General features: G+C 39.8%; 1 protein-coding gene across 8 annotated transcripts in view; it reads left to right on the top strand.

Annotated features, from left to right (window-relative positions):
- NISCH (nischarin) overlaps positions 1–18,474 on the top strand; it is a 63,644-nt gene extending 45,170 nt beyond the window's left edge. The window contains exons 14-21 of one of the 8 annotated variants that reach the window (XR_007774993.1): positions 4,522–4,643; positions 6,020–6,075; positions 6,656–7,984; positions 8,495–8,669; positions 10,470–10,623; positions 12,276–12,404; positions 14,248–14,406; positions 15,456–15,552. Coding sequence is in view for 7 of the 8 variants with exons in the window: in XM_050957718.1 (XP_050813675.1) it covers positions 4,522–4,643; positions 6,020–6,075; positions 6,656–7,984; positions 8,495–8,669; positions 10,470–10,623; positions 12,276–12,404; positions 15,456–15,617; positions 17,062–17,690 (2,756 nt within the window). In the remaining variant the exon portion in view is untranslated. Of the gene's footprint in view, positions 1–1,837; positions 2,915–4,521; positions 4,644–6,019; positions 6,076–6,655; positions 7,985–8,494; positions 8,670–10,469; positions 10,624–12,275; positions 12,405–14,247; positions 14,407–15,455; positions 15,618–17,061 lie in introns of those variants that run through there. The other 7 variants (XM_050957718.1, XM_050957719.1, XM_050957721.1 and 4 more) reach the window with 7 other exon arrangements.
- The last annotated feature ends 377 nt before the right edge of the window (positions 18,475–18,851 follow it).

Below are 18,851 nucleotides of genomic sequence, written 5' to 3'. Positions count from 1 at the left end.
ATCTACAGATTAAAATGCAATCAATTTTTCTAAACTCTGGACAGCTGCTACTTAATTTGTGTTAGGTATTTTGATTCTGTAATTGCTTTTCCATGTACTAAAGTATTCCATATTCTAGGTCATTGCTTGAGAGTGGAGTTTTTGTTATAATATATCAACATGTAGCTTTAGATGGGCATCCATGAAGAAGTAAAAGGAAGGTGGGAAATAGCTGACAAAAATTGGAATTTAAAAAAGTTCTGGGAAATATTTAGGTTTATTCTTTTTCCTGTTATTGTAAATGATTAGGAGTATGTTAAATTATGGACTTATTGACAGAAGTGCTCAGTCATCTTGTTGAAATTTGCTGCAAGAAAGATAGTGAAAAGATTACAATTCATTTACCTTAAATCTTTAGTAAGTTGTTTTAGTAACAAGATGGTAAAGGCTAAAATTTAAAAAAAAAAATATTGGAAAAGAAGTCCAATAACACAGCTGGCTACTATTGAGATCAGTTTATAAGACTTAATAATTGTAAGTATTTGGGCATCCAGAAAGGGGATATTTTAAAATCTCGCTTGATTTTAAGAATTCTAGGTAGAAATTTTGAAATATGCAATCTAATTATCAGTTTAACTGTTAAGCTTGTTACTACCAAGAACTGAACTACAGTCCCTGACACATTGCTTTTATGAGCTGTATTCTTGCTGTCTTTCAAGACGCCACCTGTTTCCATGATATATAAATCACATTAAATGTTGCAGTAAATTGCTTACGGGAGAGATGTAAGTAGCTAGATAGGAAACAATATACCAGAAATGATGATTTAGTGGCCTCTTAGCTACTTTTGTTCCCTACGTAGTTAGAGCAGTGTTTCCCCTGAGGAAATAACTTTTTTCATCTGAGTTGGGAAAGAATATTTGATTTGACTTTATGATCTTTTTAAAGTCGATCTAGAAAGTTACATCCATAACTTCTGTGCAAGTCCTATACTTCACATCAAGAATTACAATATCAATAGATGGTCCATTTGTTTCTAATAATTAATTAAAAGTATTTATATGAAGTGCTGATAAGAAACAATCCTTATCATTGGTAGCATTGAAAAATTGATCCGCTATATCATGTGAATAAACACTATTAATATTACATGGAGCTTCCCATACAACCCTTGCTTATACACACTCAGGCAATGTAGTTTGGACAGCTAATCCTTATGTAACTCAAATGAGCTATTCTGAATCAGGTAAAATAACGGTTTAGGATTAATATTTTGGATACCAGCCACATTTCAGCTATCTGAGTATGTGTGTATGTGAAGGTTTTGGATTTGGTGAGATTTTGTAGCTGTAAACTAGTAGAACATAAAGATGTGAGAGAAAATCGCAAAGGAAGCACTGCATTTTTCAGTTTTGCTGTACCAGCCAATAAATGTTTAAAATACATTATTCAGATTACTACTGAGTTTATTGTACCAAATGTGGAGGCTAACTTCAATCATTTGTTTGAAAGCCCTGCTGTAAGGGTATGTCTACACTACGAAATTAGGTGAATTTATAGAAGTAGATTTTTTTTTTCAGGAAGCGATTTTATGCAGTTGATTGTTTGTGTCCCCGCTAAACGCATTAAATCGGCGGAGTGCAACCATAGTACCAAGGCTAGCATCAACTTTCGGAGCATTGCACTGTGGGTAACTATCCCACAGTTCCCGCAGTCTCCGCCACCCATTGGAATTTTGGTTTGAGCTCCTGATGGGTCAAAAACATTGTCGCGGGTAGTTTTGGGTACATGTCATCAGATTCCCCTCCGTCCATGAAAGCAACGACAGACAATCGTTTCATGCCTTTTTTCCGTGCAGACGCCATACTGCTTTCAGCAGACAGTGCAGTAGGACTGCTAACCGTCGTCATCCAACAACCGCTTCCGCTGCAACTCTGCTCTCCTGGTGCCATGAATCCACCTCACAGGTCGTCTTGTTGTTCTTTATAAATCTCTATTCTCGTGGCATCCAATCATCATCCACCGCTTCCGCTGCAACTCTGCTCTCCTGCAGACGCCATACATGGCAAGCATGAAGCCTGCTCAGTTCACCTCTGCTGTTGTGAGCGTTGTAAACATGTCGTGCATTATCCTGCATTATGTGCAGAGCCTGCAAAAGCAGGTGAGGAGGCAACGACAGCACAATCACAATAGTGATGAGGACATGGACACAGACTTCTCTCAAAGCATGGGTCCTGGCAGTTTGGACATCATGGTGGTAATGGGGCAGGTTCATGCCGTGGAATGCTGATTCTGGGCCCAGGAAACAAGCACAGACTGGTAGGACCGCATAGTGTTGCAGGTCTGGGATGATTCCCAGTGGCTGCGAAACTTACGCATGCATAAGGGCACTTTCATGGAACTTTGTGACTTGCTTTCCCCTGCCCTGAAGCACAAGAATACCAAGATGAGAACAACCCTCACAGTTGAATTACCTTTGGGGATGTTGAAATGCCTATAATTATCCTTGGGGACCCAGCCTACCCCTTAATGCCATAGCTCATGAATTCATACACAGACATCCTGGACAGTAGTAAGGAGCAATTCAGCTATAGGCTGAGCAAGGGCAGAATGGTGGAAGAATGTGCATTTGGACGTTTAAAAGTTCGTTGGCGCAGTTTACTGACTAGGTTAGACCACAGTGAAACCAATATTCCCATTGATATTGCTGCTTGCTGTGTGCTCCACAATATCTGTGAGAGTAAGGGGGAGACATTTATGGTGGAGTGGGAGTTTGAGGCAAATCGCCTGGCAGCCGATTACAGTGTGACAGTTCTGTTTGTTTCTCCTTGATGAAAACCCGCCCCCTTGGTTGACTCTACTTCCCTGTAAGCTAACCAACCTCCCCACTTCAGTCACTGCTTTCAGAGGCAATAAAGTCATTGTTTCAAAATCATGCATTCTTTATTAATTCATTACACAAATAGGGGAAAAAACTTGCAAGGTAGCCCGGGAGGGATGGGTGAGGAGGGAAGCACCGGGTGCGGTGGTGGATGAGGGTAGGAGGGAAAAACAACGCCACGCTACAGTTCAAAACTTATTGAATGTCAGCGTTCTGTTGCTTGGGCAATCCTCTGGGTTGGAGTGGCTGGGTGCCTGTAGCCTCCTCCGCCCCCTCCCCTCCCTGCGCGTTCTTGGGCATCTGGGTGAGGAGGATATGGAACTTGGGCAGGTGGTTATACAGGGACTGCAGTGGTGATCTGTGCTCCTGCTGCCTTTCCTGCAGCTCCACCAGATGCCTGAGCATGTCAGTTTGCTCCTACATTAGGCTCATTAGCCTCTGGAATGGAGATGATAGAGGGAGTGTAGAAACATTTGCAGCTGTGGGAGGGGAAAAAAGGGAGAGTAGTATTTAAAAAGATACATTTTAGAGAACAAAGGGAAGGCTATTTCACACTGAATCAAGTGATTCACATTACACAGCACATATACTTCACCCCACCCTCACCGCGTGGCTAGTATCAGGGAAGATCTCTCTTAGCCAAACATGAACAGCTCAGCATGAATGGGCCTCCACCCACCGCATTGGCAAAGGCTTTTAGAGTACCTCTAGGAGAGCTTCTTGGTGATGTCCCTGGAGGATTTCTGCTCTATCCCCAGACACGTTAACAGACTTTTCCAGTAGCTATACTGGCCTTGAATGCATCCCAAGTCTTCAGGGCAAATTAAACATTAAACACGCTTTAAAACCCTTTTTTATATTTACAAAGGTATACTCACCAGAGGTGCCTTCTCTGGCTTCATGGTCCAGGAGCCTGCTTTGGGAGGGTATTGGCTCCAGGGTGATGAACAGTTCCTGGCTGCCGGGGAGAAGGGGTTCTCCACTTGCCTGCTGCACGGATTCTTCTCCCCACACAGCAATCAGATCCAGCACCTCCCGTTCGGTCCATGTTGGAGCTCTTTTGGTCATCTGTGCAGATCAGCTTGCCACACTGGCCAAACAGGAAATGAAATTCAAAAGTTCCTGGGGCTTTTCCTGTCTACCTGGCCAGTGCATCTGAGTTGAGTGTACTGTCCAGAGTGGTCACAATGGAGCACTCTGGGATAGCTCCCGGAGGCCAATACAATCGAATTGCATCCACACTACCGCAAATTCGACCTCGCAATGTCGATTTCAGCGCTAATCCCCTCGTCGGGGAGGAGTGCAAAAATCGATTTTAAGAGCCCTTTAAATGGACAAAAATGGCTTTGTCATGTGGATGGGTGCAGGGTTAAATCGATCTAACACTGCTAAATTCAACCTAAACTCGTAGTGTAGACCAGGGCTAAGTGCAGATCTCAGTGCAGCTACTGATGCCTCCATAGTAAGACTTAAATTCAACATATAAACAGACTTCCTTTGATTGGTACAAGCTATTGTATGAAACTATCCTCTACTGTATTAATGACCACTTGTCAAGTTTTGCTTAGATATTTTAAGAATACTTGTCATACAGTTGCAGTTAAATAATGTGTTTTGGTTTTGTTTTAACATTCTTTAAGAGCTATTTGTATTTGTTCTAGAAATAATTTGTAGAAAAACAGCCCTAGCTAGCATTTTATCGCCATCCAGTAGTTCGACTCCTACAGACCATACAGTTACCCAGAGATGCTCTGAAATACTAGACTCTAGATACAGAAATCAGGTAACTGCAATTCTCTTCCCATGTGTCTTCTGTTTAAAAATTGTTTTTAATTTGTTTTTTCTTGAAGCAAAAACTTTGTTAAAATAATCCACAGCAGAATTTTCCTGTTAATCTGATTATTTCTGTACTATGTGATCTGTTGTAATGGGGCAAAGCAGAGTTAGCCCCAAATTACTTATCAATTATTAAGAGGTTTCAGTTTGTAAAATACTGAAACTAAATATTTTACTCTGAACTTTTATAATAAATTGGGTATAAAATCAGTTTTCAACTTTCAAGCAAGATATCTGAGGGCTAAAGGCAAAGCCACTACCTGTCCAGCTTTAATGGACTAAGAACTAAAGACCTAATTTTCAGTAACTGACAACTTTCAGTCCCATGGACACTTAATGCTGACTTTCAGTTTTTTCCACCTGAACTGAACATAACTCTTCTGTAGTGCTAGAGGGCTTGATCCACCTTCTAATATTTTAGAACCACTCAAATAGTGTATGGAGTTGCAGAGAACAGGAGTGTAGTGTCCTTAGCTTGCTTCACGGTACTTGCATTGTGAAGTTGCAGTTCAGTGCCATGACATATTGACATAATGTCAGTATCACATCACTGTCACTAACATCCACCTAGCTGATAAGATTGCAGGATGGGGATTCCCCTCTCTTTCTCTCTCTGCCGCTTCTGTCTGGTTGCTTGAGGGTAGGATGGATGGGGTGGGGAGGGGGAATAGCTATCTACTTGCTGCTGGGTGGGAAAAGTTTCTCTTTGGTGCTGATAGGGAAAATTCAGGGTGGTTTCAGTTTTCCCCATCCAGACTCCAGGTTCTTGATGGCTCCTTTACCATTACTTCATTAGTTTTAAGCTTCTTGCATTTGTTAAGCAATGTTGGGAGCATTCCTGAGTAGGGGGCTGAGTCAGCTGGCACCTTTGATTTGCCACTGGCTTAAAGTGACTTGTTGAAGATTACTCAATCTCTCTATGCCTCCCTTTACCCATCTGCAGTAAAGTTTTGCATGGCATAGCATCCTTCATCCAAAGATCTCAAACTGCTTTTCATACGCAGTCTCAAAACAACCCAGTGAGGTAGGTAAATAACCATTTTACAGGTGGGGAAATAGGTTCTATTCCTGGTTCAATTTCTGCCTACCTCATGAGGTGTTCAGGTTGCTGAAGTAATGTTGGCAAAATATTTTAAGGTCCTCTAATGAGGTCCTTTAGGTGAAAATTAATTACCAAGTAGTGCAAGAGGAAAACCAGCCAGACCTTTGGATTCAACCACATATTGATCTGACAGACTATAAACAGCTTAAGAACTCTATGTTGATTAATATTGTTCTATGACTAAACCCATGTTTACTGAAGTTTGTATGACACTTCTGTAGGTGCCTACTTCTCTGCTGGACTTATCAAAAGAATATGGAAGAGGTCATCACATTTGGTGAGATAAAATGACTAACTTCTAATATAAATTTGCTTATAGTAGTTGGTATAGTAGTTGGTCTCTGGATACTATGTCCGCCTCTGGACACAGTCTTGGCCTTTAAAGCAGAACATGTTCCCGTTTCTGGAACTCTGGCCCTATTTTTCTCAGCTTGAAAATTTCTTCATGAAATTTCATCAAAGTTCTCTTTTGAACTGTGGGGTGTATTTGAAAAGTCCACAAGTGCCTCAGTGGCTGTATAGTGAAGTGGTCAAATGACAAGGTGTGATCCTGCTTTAATACTGATTAAACTATCATTACATGTTTGGTGATTAAATTTATTAGGAATGAGGAAGAGGAGATAAGTGAACTCTGTGTACTTGTCAGTGCTCTAAGGGTTAAGTTATACCAGTCTTGTGTTTGAAATTGGTGGCTGAAGATCACAGATTCTGTACAAACTACACTGTGTTACGCTTTCTCTTGAAGTGATTGTTTAGGCTTGAGAATCAGTGTCTTGGTATACAGTAGAAAAGGTCTTGGATAGGTATGATTTCTCTTAAACTCAACCTTACACTTTTGTTTTTTTCTGTTTCTGAAGTTTGGACCATTCAGATGAAGAACATGATGCATTGCCTGACCCTCGTAACACCATCATCTTGCCTTTTACCTGTATGTCATACACTGCCACCAACCAGGATTTTATCCAGCACCTCTCCACCTTGATAGCAGAGGCTTTGCAGAGATCACCCCCTTCCTCTACTGAAATAGGATACAAAGAGAGCCCTGTGAGTGATTCCAGTCTCACAGATAATGAAGATGGCTATTTTGAAATGGGACTTGGAGAACAGACTTTCGATTTCTGTGCTACGTCAGGTATTGCCCCACCAGCTCCAGATAGCACAAGAGCAGAGAGCATAGACATAGTCAAAGTTCTCTGGAGTTTTTCTATTCAGGTTCATAAAGGAAGAGTTAGGCAGTTTGCCTCTTGTTTGGTTTTGACTGATAGTGTAGTAGCTGTGTTTGAGATTCCTCATCAAGATCCAAAAGGCAACTGCCAACATATTCCAGCTGCCTTGAAACTAGCACTGTGCTTTCCATATACAGATCTTACAGAGTTTGGCTTTTTCATACCAGAAATATGTTTAACCCTCAAGGTGAGAAATAATGACAACTGCCTGTTTGTCGTTTCGGACTCCCAAAATCTTCAGGACTTCTATTCCTGTTTACAAACATGCTGCTCTCAAAGTTGCACGTCCCTGCTATCAAGTTCCACGTTGTACTGTGGCAAAGCAAGTTTGCAAGAATTTGTCTACCAACTGATGGGATTTTATCACATTTCACCAGATGGCATGGAGATAAAAGGTTGCTTCCCAACTTACCTTGTTTACAGTAATAAAACTGATGTTCAGAAAGCCTTGCATCTACCAGAATCAGTGGATGATAACAGAGCATGGTCTGACCATGCCTTGTGTTCTGCACTTTATTCCACATTGTATAAATCTGCTGAACAGAGTCACTATGCATTCCATCCTTGTTGGATATTTCTGACACCCCAGCATTTGCACATAGTAAAGGTTGATTTTAACGTAATGCCATCTAAATGTATAGACTCAGAAGATGCAAAAAATGTATTCAAGCTAAGCAGGATTCCACTGGCTTCTGTTGTGTTGCATCCGACCAATCATCCCATCCAGCAGAAAGGGTCATTTTCAGATGGACATGTGCTAGAGTTACTCATTGGACACAAATTTGTTACAGCAGTATTTGTTCTACCTCATGAAAAATTCCATTTTCTAAGAATCTACAGTCTTTTGAGGACACTTCTGCGGGATGTTAAAACTATAGTTATTTTGAAAGCTTCCAACAGTTTGGAATCAGTAAGAAATCACCTCTTGGATTCAAAAAACAGACACAGCCAGACAGCAGGGTAATTGACTCCCTTAAAATACATACCGTGCAGCATTGAAATTAACGTGGCCTAACCAGCACAGCGTTACTGGAAACTTACGTTTAACAGTGCAGCAGGACCTGGGTGTATGAGAATCAGGCCCCTAATACTTGTAGTGTCTATCCTTTCACTCTGGATACAGGATTATACAATCAGTTGACAGTTCATACCTGCTGCTCGGCTTTATGTTTACAACCTATTGTATGCTCTTGTGAAAGGAAGCTTTGCATTTTGCCTGAAACCTAGTAAAAGGAAAGCAAACAACAGAGGTGTTAAAGTAAAATAATTTACGTAGTGAACAGGAACTCCATTGAGACAAGATATAATATGCTGCTATTAAACACACAAATCTCTGTTATGAACTACAGAATAGACTTTAAAGTATGAATGTTGCTTATGTGGGGAAAAAACTCTGCATCTCTACTTGTTAGTTACAGTTTTTGAGTGTGCATTCTGACATGATGTTTCTTGGTCTCTTCTGCCTCCTAGCTTTTGCAAGCCTTGTTTGACGCTATCATCTTTATATCCATCTGAATTTCTGATGCAGAAAATTACGGAAGATAACCAAATTCCAGCTTATCTTCCAATATCTTCATCTCTTCAGTATGTGGCTGGGCTAAAAGGAAATGCGATTGTGGAGTTTTTCCATAACAGCGTTGCTGAGGTATTGTGTGCAAATTAGGGACACTTTATGCAGGCCACCATCAACCTTTTAAAACTAGAAATGTTTTTAAAAACCTTTCTTGTTCAAACTTAAACCCAGAACATAATAGATACTCCTACATCTGGAAGTTACTGATCAAAATCCCAACCCTGTAGCTGCTTCCAATTGAGTGAGCCCCTGTTCTGAGTCTCACAAAAGTTGTTGGGGCCCTGCAAAGCTCTGGGTCTGGCCACAAGGTCCTCAGTGCAGGGTCAGTACCTAAATTAATGGCATGTTTGTCTTGAAAACAGTGTTTCTCCAAGGAGGCAGCTTTTTTATTTTAGTAAGAGTTAAGAAAGCTACAAACAATTGGTAGGATGGGCTTTGAGGGAATTTAGTTGCGTGCCATTCAGATTTCACTGAAAGTGTGTCTTAGGGCTTCTTAGGTGATGCTTATGTATAAACACAAAATTACATAGGCATAGCTATTGCAATTGCAAAAAGACTAGCGCTCTCTGAGTTGACAAATCCAATATCTGATACCTAAGCAAATATTAGTTGGGATGATTAATGGGTTGGATGTCCAGCTTGAAAATGCAACTCTTATCTTAAGTCATTTTGCTGTAGTTTGAAAGAGAACTCACTATGATCAGAATGAAAATGTCAGTTGAAAAGCTTTTCAAACTTGCAGCGAACACCAAAGAATTTTTTTCCTAATTATTTAAAGTGCAGTTAACCAGACTTTCAGTAGAACGTACTCAGTCTACATGATACTCAATTCTGCAGTTCATAAGTCTTCAACAATGGTTTTAGTTGAGAACCTACAGACTTTTTATGGAATGAGATCAAATTAGGAGCTGTTAAAATAATGGTTTAGAACAGTGTTTCTCAGACTATGGGTCCCGACCCAAAAGGGGGTCACAAGTCTATTGTAGGGAGGTTACAAGATCACAAAAAATATTGCTGGGGGAAGAAGGAGCTGAAGGGGGAAGGGAGATACAACAGCAGCACAGACATATGGGTGGCAATACCATAAGTGTGCTCCTATGAGTATGTACAGTAATTTTCTATCACTTTGGGGCAGGGGAATCATCACAACCTGAAATATTTTCAAAGTGAGGCCCAGAAACCCTGATTTAGGAAATTGAAACAGCAACATTGTGGCAAATGTTGGATGAAGGATTTGTGAACTCAGTTTGGTTTTACTGAATTTGGGAAAATCATTAGTGTAGTTTCAACAGATATCAAGTGTTCTGGGCATAATATCTAAGAAACTATGCCAGTAAAATGCATATAGTAAAATGCATTCTAACTCTACTTCCCAGTATAACATGTGTCTGAGGTAATTGCTAGTCATGGTTCCTCCTTTTTTCATAAAGCTGCTTGAAACTTTTCTCCTCAGCAGTATTTGAAGGTTTGTGTTGCTTTTTGAGATATGGCAGGCATCGTGAACTTTACTTTTACTTACAGAAGCTCCTTAGCTAGATTTTGTGGGCATAACTCTGCCAGGTTTGCTGGTTTTAGATTTTTTTAAATAGTTCCTCGTCAACTCTGTGAATCTTGGAATTGAATAGTGTGGTAGGCTAGACCACAATAAAAACTTTCTGTCACCGATTCTTAATCTCATACACACTAGAACTGTTTCATGGACAACTCTTCCGATACAACTGCACTCAGCACCTTTGGAGAAAACATTATCACACTTTTGTGTTCATAATGTTAGTTTTGCATTGGTTTACCAGGAAAGCAGTTCCCAAAAGCTGCTTCTAGCAAGTCAGAGGTGAAGATGTGCAAAATCAAGCAACATAATTTGTCTTGCAGGTAGAAAATGAAGAGCTGAGACATCTTATGTGGTCTTCTGTTTTATTTTATAAAACTCCTGACATAGAAGTGACGGCTTGTGTCATGCTCTCAACAAAAGCTATTTACTTTCTGTTGGATGATGCTGTAACTCATACTAATGAGCATCAGTTGGGTAAGACAAAAAGGGTTAATTTTGAATCTCTAATAAAGTTGCAGGGTTAATTGGTAAGTGAGCCTCTATTGTCACACTCTTCTTCCTTTATATTCAAGGTGATCATAGAATCATAGATTATTAGGGTTGGAAGGAACCTCAGGAGATCGTCTAGTCCAACCCCCTGCTCAGAGCAGGACCAATCCCCAACTAAATCCCTAAATGGCCCCCTCAAGGATTGAACTCACAACCCTGAGTTTAGCAGGCCAATGCTCAAACCACTGAGCTATTTCCCCCCCCCCCCATTTTTGATTAGCAGTCATTTTTGCAACCAAAGGACTCTAAACATCCCATCATGGGTTTCTCCAGGCTTACCCTTTGCAGCATGCATGCGTGCCTGGGGCTTTACCTTGCAATAAGGGTTTTGGGTCTTCATCCAGCTCTGCACCTCAAATAGCCCCTTCTCCATGATGTCTGTGTATGCTTCTTTCTGATGTTACTTAGCAATCCCCAGCATCTTCTACGCAATTGAAATGCCATTCCATTGCCAGCTGTAAGGTGCGGCAGGCCTAAGGGTTGTATTGTGCCCCTCTGTCATGTGAGTAACTTATTGACTACTTGTCAGTGGGAATTGCATGTGGTTCATGGGCACAGTGCGGCCCTGAGAATGTGACATGCTGTCAGCAATATTTGCCAGTTCGAGGAGCAAAACACCTCAATTGCTTTTGATACTGGGTCTCCCAGTCCGCACTAACTGTTTACCACGTGACTGTCTTCTCAGGAGCGAGGCTTAATATTTTTAGATTGAGGTTGCCTAATTTTATTTTGATTATGTATAAGCCATTCCTCGAATGTGCTTATCTTCAGAAGGCAAAGTACATGTTCCGCCAAAGAATGGGCAGAAATGGAGAAAGTAACAAACTCTAAACATTGAATATAAGTAGGTTATGTTTTAATGGCTTATCTGGTATGGTTGCGGAGTAGAGATCATCCAGCTCTTTAATCTAGTTGCGCGCAAGTAGAGATTTCCCAGCATGATGATACTGTGGCTCATTGTAGATCAATGGCACATGTAGTGGATGGGTTTCTTCTGGTTTGGGCAAGAATAAGACTTCTTCATAAACCTCTTTCCTCTTAACATTCCTCTGTTCACTCTGGCATGTGCGTTTTGAGCCAGATTCTTATTTCAGGTATACTACCAGAGATGAGGTTCAGAGCTGTAGTTTGCCCCAAGAAAGCTATTAGCCACCATTCATTAAGTGTGGTATCTTACGACTAGTTTCTGCCTTTGAGTGCAGCCTGTGTCTATGTGTTTAGGGGTCCTGTGCCTTTGTGATATACTTTGAACTCTAAGAAAGTCTGAAAGGAAGTTATATCATCCTCATGGATGGTGATGGGGATGGGGGAGATTTTTCACTGAATGCAGTATCATCTCTCGTTTCCGAATTTTTGGAATGTATCTGTATAAAGAAAGCTTCCAATATTAAATAAGTAGTCATTAAAGAAAAATGCTTTTCAAGGGTTTATTTCAAGCACAACAATGGAGAAATTTATAATTAAATTTTTAATATAGATCACTCTAGGATCTGAATGTAATTATGTTTGTAGTCTAAATTTATCATTCTTCCTTTCTGTGACTTGCTCTTTATCATATTATATTCTTCGTTCATTAGACTTTTGGAACAAAGAAAACTCAGATTGTGAAAATAGCTCTTTCCATCTCTCTTGCTGCTTTGTGCTAAAACTTAACGATCTGCAATCAGTGAATGTTGGACTTTTTGATCAATATTTTCGAATTACTGGTGAGTAACATTTTATGCTGTAGATTTTTCTAGCTGCCGATACTACTGTCATCTTGATTTCATCCCTGTCTTCACTTCACTCTTGATAGGGAGCACCATGTTATCCTGCTGTCTTTTTATAATTAACCATTTCCAATATGTTAACATTTATGATATCACACTGGTGCCACTATATAAATATGTGTGTCTGAAAAGACTGTCCAGTTCCAGTGGCTTATGTTACCCAAAGAATAATTTTGGGGTGTGAAATTTTACACTTTCCTTACCTAAAGTGAAATAAAATGTGGGGAAAATAGTCACTTTAGCCATGTGTAAAACATTCAAGGAAAGCAGGAGTGAACATTTTCCAACTGAATGTTTCATATCTTTTTGCACTTTGATAAAGATTTGAACTTAAAGTATGCATGCGTACAACATAGTGCACTCAATGGATTAAGTGATCAGTGAATGAAAATGTTGTGCTCTGCATGTTGAGTGTTTTTCTTGATTTGTGTGCATAGTGGGTTGAAACTTGAAACTTGTAGCCTTGTTATGATGCATTAGTGGAAGTGTTTCACCACTAGTGCCTCTGCCATTAAGCTGTGTAGGCAGATAACCATGAACTACTACAAAATGATGGTGCTTATTGAATCTGTGGCTGTACCTTCATTCAAGCAAAAGGCAGAAAATGATTTTATGATGGTTTGATGATATTTGGCTATTGCCTCAAGACTTGAATGGGCAGAAATGGAGATAGTAATGAACTCTAAACACTGAATATAAGTAAGTTATGTTTTAATGGTTTATTTGGCAGGTTTGCTGAGCAGAACTCATCCAGTTCTTTAATCTAGTTGCACACAAATTGAGATTTCCCACCATATTTTGAAATAGATGCAAATATCCCATGACTCTTACTCCATTATGAGAGTTAGTGTCTCTTGCCAAGAGACCATTCTGCCAGTTTTCTTGAACATGCTTCCCAGATACATAAGGCTAGTAAACAAGGGAAATATAAACTATTCTTCCCTAGTCTTTCATTATTAAGAATTTGTAGCACCTTCCATTTTTAATGTGAATTTATCATAGTCACTCATTAAATGTCATTTCTCATTATACATTTTCTTTTGGCTTCCAGAAATTATTGTAAATGTTTATGCCTTGAAGCCTCTATTCCATCCTTCAAACCAGTCTTTAAAATTGCATGGTATGTCCTATTTTCATGTCTCAGTGGTGTGATGCCAACAGAGACCTCCAGCAAAAGTAGACACTACACTTCTAGCTGGCCTAGGGTAACATTTGCAAAAGAACCTGTCCCATTTTGAAAAGTGATACAGGTACTTAGATGGCTAAATCTCAATGAAAGTCAAAGGGATTCAAGTGACTTAGTAGCCTAGGAGCTTTTGAAAATTTTACCTCTGCTCTTTTTAGGAACATAATATAATAACTAGCTTAGCTCTCCTAAAAACAAACCCCATCAGACAATAACATCTGTGTCTTATATAGCACTTTTAATCAATAAGGCCAGATATTTAATTAAAATATAAAAAATAAATTTCAAGTTGACCTGAGACCCAACAAAACAAAGAAATCCAAAGTTAGGGATACAGCTGTCAGCTCTGTTCTTAGCTTTCCCTGTCATGTGAAGATTGCGATTGAAGGTATAATTTGTACTGTAAAGTTTATGGGAGGCTTTAAGACTGAAACCCAGTCCTTATACTTTTTTAAAGGGATTCTGTCACCTTGAAATCTAGTGAGTTTAATATACGAATTCAAGTATTACAACTTGCCTCTGACTAGCAGATGCTGGACTAAATGATGGCATTGATCACTCAGTAATTGCACTGTTTGTTCATTTCTTCTGAAGCACCTGGCATTGGCTGCTATCGGTAGACAGAATACTGGGCTAGATGAATCATTGGTCTGACCCAGTATGTCCATTCTTATATCCTCTCTGCTGTGGCAAAGATCCTAATGAGGAAACTGACCAGAAAAAGTTGATGCTGTAGGTGACCTTAATCAAAGTGTAAGTGCACAAATTGAACTGGAAAAGCAGGGGGAGTTTTTCCTTTAACTTAGTTCACTTTTAACATCCGTAATTAAAATATTTTCAGAAATCTGTTTTCTTTTGAAGGTAAATTTTCAAAGTAATGAACAGTTATGGTGTGTGACAGACCCAAACCAGTGGGGTACAGGAGTCTGGTAGAGGGCAAATATACTGGTCAATAAGTGAGTAGTTTTCTGTTCCCTGAGTGACCAGAGCAGGGGCTGTACTAGAGTAATCAGTAACTTGCTAGAACCAATTAAGACAGACAGGCTGATTAGAACACCTGCAGCCAATCAAGGCAGGCTAATCAGGGCACCTGGGTTTAAAAAGGAGCTCTCTCCAGTCAGATGGGGAGGAGCTAGAGTAGAGGAAGTGCGTATGAGGAGCTGGGAGCAATAGGCACAAGGAGCTGAGAGTGAGTGTGTGTGCTGCTGGAGGACTATGGAGTGCAAGTGTTATCAGACACCAGGAGGAAGGTCCTGTGGTGAGGATAAAGAAGATGTTTGAAGGAGGCCATGGGGAAGTAGCCCAGGGAGTTGTAGCTGTCATGCAGCTGTTACAAGAGGCACTATAGACAGCTGCAATCCACAGGGCCCTGGGCTGGAACCCGGAGTAATGGGCGGGCCCGGGTTCCCCCCCAAACCTCCCAACTCCTGATCAGACACAGGAGGAGTTGATCCAGACTGTGAGGAAGATCACTGAGGTGAGCAAATCTGCCAATAAGCGCAGGGCCCACCAAAGTAGAGGAGGAACTTTGTCACAGGAGTTAAATGTCTACATTCCAGAGTGTTCATATCCAGTGTTCCAAAATAAAGTACCTTATGAAAGTACATGCTCTAATCTTTCAGTAGGTCTGGGAGAGTCCCTTATCTTCTGGTCAGAGGATCAGTTCTAACTAGTTAACCAAATAAAAACATCTCAAATCCGTCACTACAGGAAATATTCTATGGTGGTGAATTGAATGTCTGCTGAAATTCAAGTAAAGCTACAAATAGATATGTAACTGGCTTATATTCTGTCTTCTCCAGGACATTCTGCAGATCATATAGTAACCTGCCTAACCAGAGACAGTTACAGTACTCATGCCTTTATACAGCACCTCATGGCAGTGCTGTCATTGCTGGCACGCACACCTTCACCAGAACCAGTAGATAAGGATTTCTACTCTGAATTTGGGAATAAAAATACAGGTAAATGGTCCATTCTACACTCTTAGGTTAGTATATCAAATACTAGAGGGGTAGTCGTGTTAGTCTGGATCTGTAAAAAGCGACACAGTCATGTGGCACCTTGTAGACTAACAAGTATTGGAGCATAAGCTTTCATGGGTGAATACCCACTTTGTCAGACTCATGTGGTGGAAATTTCCAGAGGCGGCTATAAATATGCAGGCAAGAATCAGTCTAGAGGTATCAAGATTAGTTCAACCAGGGAGGGTGAGGCCCTCTTCTAGTATATATCGAATACTGTGTAATGTGTATTTTTTAAAAATCCAAAAGTATAAGATTTTATGCATTGATTGTTTGCTTCCTATTAACTCAGTTCTACTTCCACTTGAAGTCCTGTGTGAGTTTATCCTAGACTTTCCTGTCTGAACAGAAATGTTTAATTTCTAATACATTTGCACAGGGAAAGGCAATGTGATATAATTCTCCTTTTATAGAATCCAATAAATTACATCCCTTACATAATCTTTTGAGCCATCTACAGCTGTAGCTTGTATTTATAGGTTAGACTTGTAACTTAGCGCTCTTTAAGGAACAGTCTCTTAACTTCTGCAGGAGAGAGACTTTTTGTTCTCTAAAGGTTGTACGTTCGTGAACCAGTAACAATGACAGATTAGATAAGATTTAAGGGATTTTTAAAATGTGTTAAATTTGTACTGTCAGCTATTAAAATGCACAGTGATAAATCTGCTTTTGGCTAGATTTCCAAACTTAGCAGAAGGTTCTCTAAGTAAAGCTCAATTTTTTGATGGTGCTTGTGATTATTTTAAGAAATCTTTTAAGGAAATCATTGGTTAAGTCTGGCCTAAAATATTTTACTTACAGCCATTTATGGTAGACCAGAAGCAATGAATCCTCCTCCTACTGCAGGAGCCTGCTCCTTAGGGAATGGTGTGCACATCATGATGTGACATTAGACATTACACACAACTTATGAGAGAGTTCTTTTCAGAGGGACCGTTTAAAGATGTCTGTTCATCTACTATAGCAATAATAAGGGATTTCATATTTGTTTTCTCAATGATTACGTACTGGATTCAATCCGTTTAGAACTCAAAAGTTGACTTGTCTCTCCAACTACTAGCAAGACAAGTATTATCTATGGTCTGAGAATCCAGCTATTTTTTCTGCCTCTTACATCAGCACCACTAATAAAGATTATTTAATTGGAACTGAAAATGGTTGATGATGCAAGAGGCAGATGAGAAATCCAATTAAGGACATGCAATCCAAGTAAATTATTCACATATTTTATACAAATAAAAACTGTGCATAAATAATGGCTAAACTTGAGTTGTTCCAGCTGCAACAAACTGTGTCAAAGGATCTAATGTTTAGCCACATGCATCAGGGAAACATTGTGTAATACTGAGTGTAAAGTAAAATTCATGTATATTTGTGCTTGCAGGAAAAATGGAGAATTATGAACTGATTCACTCTAGTAGAGTAAAGTTTATATATCCCAATGAAGAGGAAATTGGGGACCTTGCTTTTCTAGTGGCAGAGAAGATGTACAGTTTGGCTAACCTCCAGTCTCTAAATATCCTTCTGTATGTGTTGGCATTTCAAGTGAATCATACAGAAGAAACTACTCAAGCCAATAGTTCACTTCAGCCTAAAACACTCATTTTAACCAGTTCGGATTTGTTCCTTTTCAATGAGGATTATATCAGTTACCCGCTACCTGAATTTGCAAAGGAACCACCAAAGAGAGACAAATATCAGCTCACAGATGGAAGACGAATCCGTGATTTAGACAGAGTGCTTATGGGCTATCAGACATATCCACAGGCCCTCACGTTTGTGTTTGATGACGTTCAGAACCAAGATCTCATGCAGAACCTAACGCTGGATCACTTTGGAGATACTTTCAGTGCCCCAAAGTTAAAGGCTAAACTTAAAGGCAGTGGGAATAGAGAGATCCAGTGGTATATCTTTATCCCAAGTGCAGAAAGCCGTGAGAAACTAATATCACTGCTTGCAAGACAGTGGGAGATCTTATGTGGTCGGGAGCTGCCTTTGGAACTCACTGGATAATTATCGCACAGCTAAGTGATTGGAATGTGAAATAAAGAACAGTACTTGAATAAGCAGGACTTTGGTATTATCTGAAAACTTAATCAGAGGCTGATGCTCGACTCTATTGTCATTATGGTTCCCTTGTGCAGTGAACAATTTAATATAGTAATACAGTATAAGCTTCTGAAGTGTTAACTGAGAAATAAGCTTTTTGTTAATTCTATTTTTATGCAATGGTATACGTACACGATTTTCATGAAGCGTCCTGGGAAACTGTATGGAACAAAAGGAGTCAACACTAGACGTTGTCTAGGGCTATTAACATTTCCACTATTTTTCAATATATATCAGTTTAGCTATTCTATACAAACTATACTGTGTAAATAATGGTAAGAAAAATGCTTGTGACATGTTAAAAGTGCAATGGTATTTGTACAAGATGTATTTTATTGGGTATGCTGCTAACACTTATTATTTAATGATGACAAACACTTCGACATTTTGTCTTTTTGAGGTCAAATTTAATTGTTTGCTGCTAATCATGAAGTGGCAAAAGTCACCTGGAGAAACCACAGTTAAATGTTACATGTTCATCTGAAATTATAGTTCCGTGGCACTCTTTCATTATAGATTTGTAAAATGATTAAATCAGTTTGCTACTGTCATGGAAATGAAGAGTGCCCAGCATTGATATACTAACATTTTGCCAGCAAATAATGGTAAATTTGCACCTCTGAGTACCAAGTGTTGTTTGTTGCCTACTTTCTCAATACAAATAAAGTGAAATTTGACAGTTTGTTTACCTGACTTGTTTTCTATATATCTTTATTCACACTGATTATTTCAAGCAATTTGCAAGATTGTGTAAAGCAGCGTAGCTGCAGTGACTGCTATAGAGCTTATGCCAGTTTAGACCAACTGAGTCTCTGGGTACACTACGAGATTATTCCGATTTACATAAACCGGTTTTGTAAAACAGATTGTATAAAGTCGAGTGCATGCGGCCACACTAAGCACATTAATTCGGTGGTGTGCGTCCATGTACCAAGGCTAGCGTCGATTTCCAGAGCGTTGCACTGTGGGTAGCTATCCCGTAGCTATCCGATAGTTCATGCAGTCTCCCCCGCCCATTGGAATTCTGGGTTGAGATCCCAGTGCATGATGGTGCAAAAATAGTGT

This window comes from Gopherus flavomarginatus, chromosome 6 (genome assembly GCF_025201925.1).
Source record: "Gopherus flavomarginatus isolate rGopFla2 chromosome 6, rGopFla2.mat.asm, whole genome shotgun sequence".
NCBI lineage: Eukaryota > Metazoa > Chordata > Testudines > Testudinidae > Gopherus > Gopherus flavomarginatus.
The sequence above is the reverse complement of the archived record's forward strand: the minus strand, read 5'-3'. Positions and strand labels throughout refer to the sequence as shown.